The 3,825-nt window shown below is 34.1% G+C and overlaps 1 protein-coding gene across 2 annotated transcripts in view; it reads right to left on the bottom strand.

Annotated features, from left to right (window-relative positions):
* Nucleotides 1–3,555, bottom strand: part of LOC133579807 (inositol polyphosphate 5-phosphatase K) — a 54,166-nt gene extending 50,611 nt beyond the window's left edge. For both annotated transcript variants that reach the window (XM_061934119.1, XM_061934120.1), the window contains exon 1: nucleotides 3,149–3,555. In XM_061934119.1, the coding sequence (XP_061790103.1) occupies nucleotides 3,149–3,371 (223 nt within the window). In that variant the 5' untranslated portion in view covers nucleotides 3,372–3,555. The remainder of the gene's footprint in view (nucleotides 1–3,148) is intronic.
* Nucleotides 3,556–3,825: the final 270 nt, after the last annotated feature.

The raw sequence follows: 3,825 nt of genomic DNA, 5'->3' as shown, positions 1-3,825 counted from the left end.
AAATATTTTTCTATAATAGTACCGGGACTAAAATATTTTATAATAGTACCAGCACATATTTCATTATAGAAACAGGACTAACATATGTCATTATCGAAACAGTACTAACTTATTTTAATATATGAATAGGACTAACATATTTCTTTATAGAACCAGGACTAACATATTCCATTATAAACCCAGGACTAACATATTTCATAATAGAACCAGGACTAACATATTCCATAATAGAACCAGCACTAAAATATTTCATTATAGAACCAAGGCTAACATATTTTATAATAGTACCAGTACATATTTCATTATAGAAACAGGACTAACATATTTCATCATAGACCCAGGACTAACATATGTCATTATCGAACCAGTACTAACTTATTTCAAATATGAGTGGGACTAACATATTCCTTTATAGAACCAGGACTAATATTTTCCATTATAAACCCAATACTAACTTATTTCAATATATGAGTAGGACTAACATATTTCTTTATAGAACCAGGACTAATTATATTATAAACCCAGGACTAACATATATTTTATCATAGTCCCCCGGGACTAACATGTGAATTCTTGGACCAGGACTAACATATTTCATGAGAGTGTCATGCAGGGCTAACATGTGTCATTATAAACAAGACTTAATAAGTTTCTTTATAAAACCACGACTAACATTGATCATTATAGCCCATGACTATTTTGTGTCATTATAGAACCAGGACTAGTATGTGTCATTATAGAACCGGGAATAATCTGTCATTATAGGATCAGAAATAATGTATCATTATAGCACCAGGACTAACTTATTTCATTATAGTCCCATGACAAACATATTTCAAAATAGGACCAGGACTAACATATTCCATAATAGTACCAGGACTAACATATTTCAAAATAGGACCAGAACTAACATATTCCATAATAGTACCAGGACTAACATATTCCATCATAGACCCAGCACTAAAATATTTCAAAATAGAACCAGGACTAACATATTCCATAACAGTACCAGGACTAACATATTCCATCATAGACCCAGCACTAAAATATTTCAAAATAGAACCAGGACTAACATATTCCATAACAGTACCAGGACTAACATATTCCATCATAGACCCAGCACTAAAATATTTCATTATTGAAGCAGGACTAACATATTTTATAATAGTACCAGTACATATTTCATAATAGTAACAGGACTAACATATTTCATCATAGACCCAAGACTAACATATGTCATTATCGAATATTGATCATTATAGACCAGGACTATTTTGTGTCATTATAGAACCAGGACTAGTATGTGTCATTATAGGACCAGGACTATTATGTGTCATTATAGAACCAGGACTAACTTATTTCATTATATAACCAGGGCTAACATTTTTCACTATAGTCACAGGACTAACTTATTTAATTATATAACCAGGGCTAACATTTTTCATTATAGTCCCATGACTAACATATTTCAAAATAGACCCAGGACTAACATATTTAATCATAGGTCCAGCACTAACATATTTCATTATAGGACCAGGACTACCTTATTCCATTATAGACCCAGGACTAACATATTTTATAATAGTGCCAGCACATATTTCATTATAGAAACAGGACTAACATATTTCATCATAGCCCCGGGACTAACATATTTCATGAGAGTGTCATGCAGGGCTAACATGTGTCATTATAGAACCAGGACTATTATGTGTCATTATAGGACCAGGAATAATGTGTCATTATAGTACCAGGACTAACTTATTTCATTATATAACCAGGGCTAAAGTTTTTCATTATAGTCCCAGGAATAACTTATTTAATTATATAACCAGGGCTAACATTTTTCATTATAGTCCCAGGACTAACATATTTCAAAGAAGTCCCAGGACTAACATATTTGATCATAGATCCAGCACTTACATTTTTCATAACAGAACCAGGACTACCTTATTTCATTATAGACCCAGGACTAACATATGTCATTAGCGGAACATGCAAGGCTAACATGTGTCATTATAGAACCAGTCTTAACATGTTTCAAAATCGAACCAGGACTATCATGTGTCATTTTAGACTAGACATGTTTCATTATAGACCCATCAATAAAATATATCATTATAGAAACAGGAATAATGTGTGTCAGCATTAACAAATCTCATTATAGAACCAGGACTACCTTATTTCATTATAGAACCAGCCCTAACATATTTCATAATAGAACCAGGACTATTATGTGTTATTATAGAACCAGGAATAATGTGCCATTATAGTACCAAGTCTAACATATTTCATTATAGAACCAGGACTAACTTATTTAATTATATAACCAGGGCTAACATTTTTCATTATAGTCCCAGGACTAACTTATTTAATTATATAACCAGGGCTAACATTTTTCATTATCATCCCAGGACTAACATATTTCAAAATAGACCCAGGACTAACATATTTAATCATAGTTCCAGCACTAACATATTTCATAATAGAACCAGGACTAAGTTAGTTACATATAGACCCAGGACTACGTTAATTCTATATAGACCCAGGACTAACATATGTCATTATAGCACCAGACTTAACATGTTTCAATATCGAACCAGGACTATTATGTGTCATTATAGCCTAGGTACTATAAGGTGTCATTATAGACCCATGACTAAAACATAGTATTATAGTGCCAGGAATAATATGTTTAATTATAGTCCAGGACAAATATGTCAATATAGAACCATAACTAACATGTTTCATTACAGACCCATTACTAAAATATATCATAATAGAAACAGGAATATGTTTCAGCATTAACAAATCTCATGATAGACCCAGGACTACCTTCTTTCATTATAGACCCAGCCCTAACATATTTTATAATAGAACCAGGACTATTATGTGTCATGAGAGAACCAGGAATAATGTGACATTATAGCACCAAGACTAGCATATTACATCATAGTCCCCAGCACTAACATATCTCATTATAGAACCAGAATTAACATATTTCCTTATAGGACCAATACTAACATATGTCATTAAAGTACAAGGACATATATACTGTATGTCATTGTAGAACTAAGACTAAAGTGTTATAGATCCAGGACTAACATGTATCATCACAGAGCCAGAACGAGGACCAGCAGTGAGTCCGTACCTGTGTCAGTGTTGTCTTTTGGTGTGTGGAAGAATCTGCAGACTCCTTGTGCACAGATGATGAAGATCTCCAAAGGAGAGTCCGGAGTCTGGATCGGTTTTCCTGCTTTGAGTCCCGTCGCTGACTTTGTTGCTTTTCCTTTTTCTTGTGCTTTTTTGATTTGCTTCGTGTCCTCGGCCGAGTCCTCCCTGCTGGTCTCGCGTCCTTCCTGCTGGTCCTGCATACAACAACCTGCCGGGATTTACCGTGGATCAACTTCTTATGAGGAATTACGTCATTCATGAATGCAAAGACTTGTTTGTGTGGACATCACACTTTGCTGCCTTTGTACTCGCACATGGACGCACAGCAGGTGTGCATCTATGTCCAACATCTAGGACACCAGGAACTCTTTGGGCCTTTTTCACCTCAAACAAAAGGAAAAAACATGAAGATCATTGCAGCATTGGTCAAAAATAATTCACAGAAGAGCATCGTGTCACATTTAGAGGACCTTTGACAAGTTGTGTGTTTTTTTTCTATAGCAGGTTTTTAAACCCAGCCAAGAGATCCTGTAATATATACAATATCTTTGACAAGTTGTGTTATTTTTTCAGCAGATTTTTAAACCCCGCAAAAATATCTTGTCATATATACAAGATCTTTGACAAGTTGTGTTATTTTTTTCAGCAGATTTT

The sequence above is a fragment of the Nerophis lumbriciformis genome, linkage group LG03 (genome assembly GCF_033978685.3).
Source record: "Nerophis lumbriciformis linkage group LG03, RoL_Nlum_v2.1, whole genome shotgun sequence".
Lineage (NCBI taxonomy): Eukaryota > Metazoa > Chordata > Actinopteri > Syngnathiformes > Syngnathidae > Nerophis > Nerophis lumbriciformis.
The sequence above is the reverse complement of the archived record's forward strand: the minus strand, read 5'-3'. Positions and strand labels throughout refer to the sequence as shown.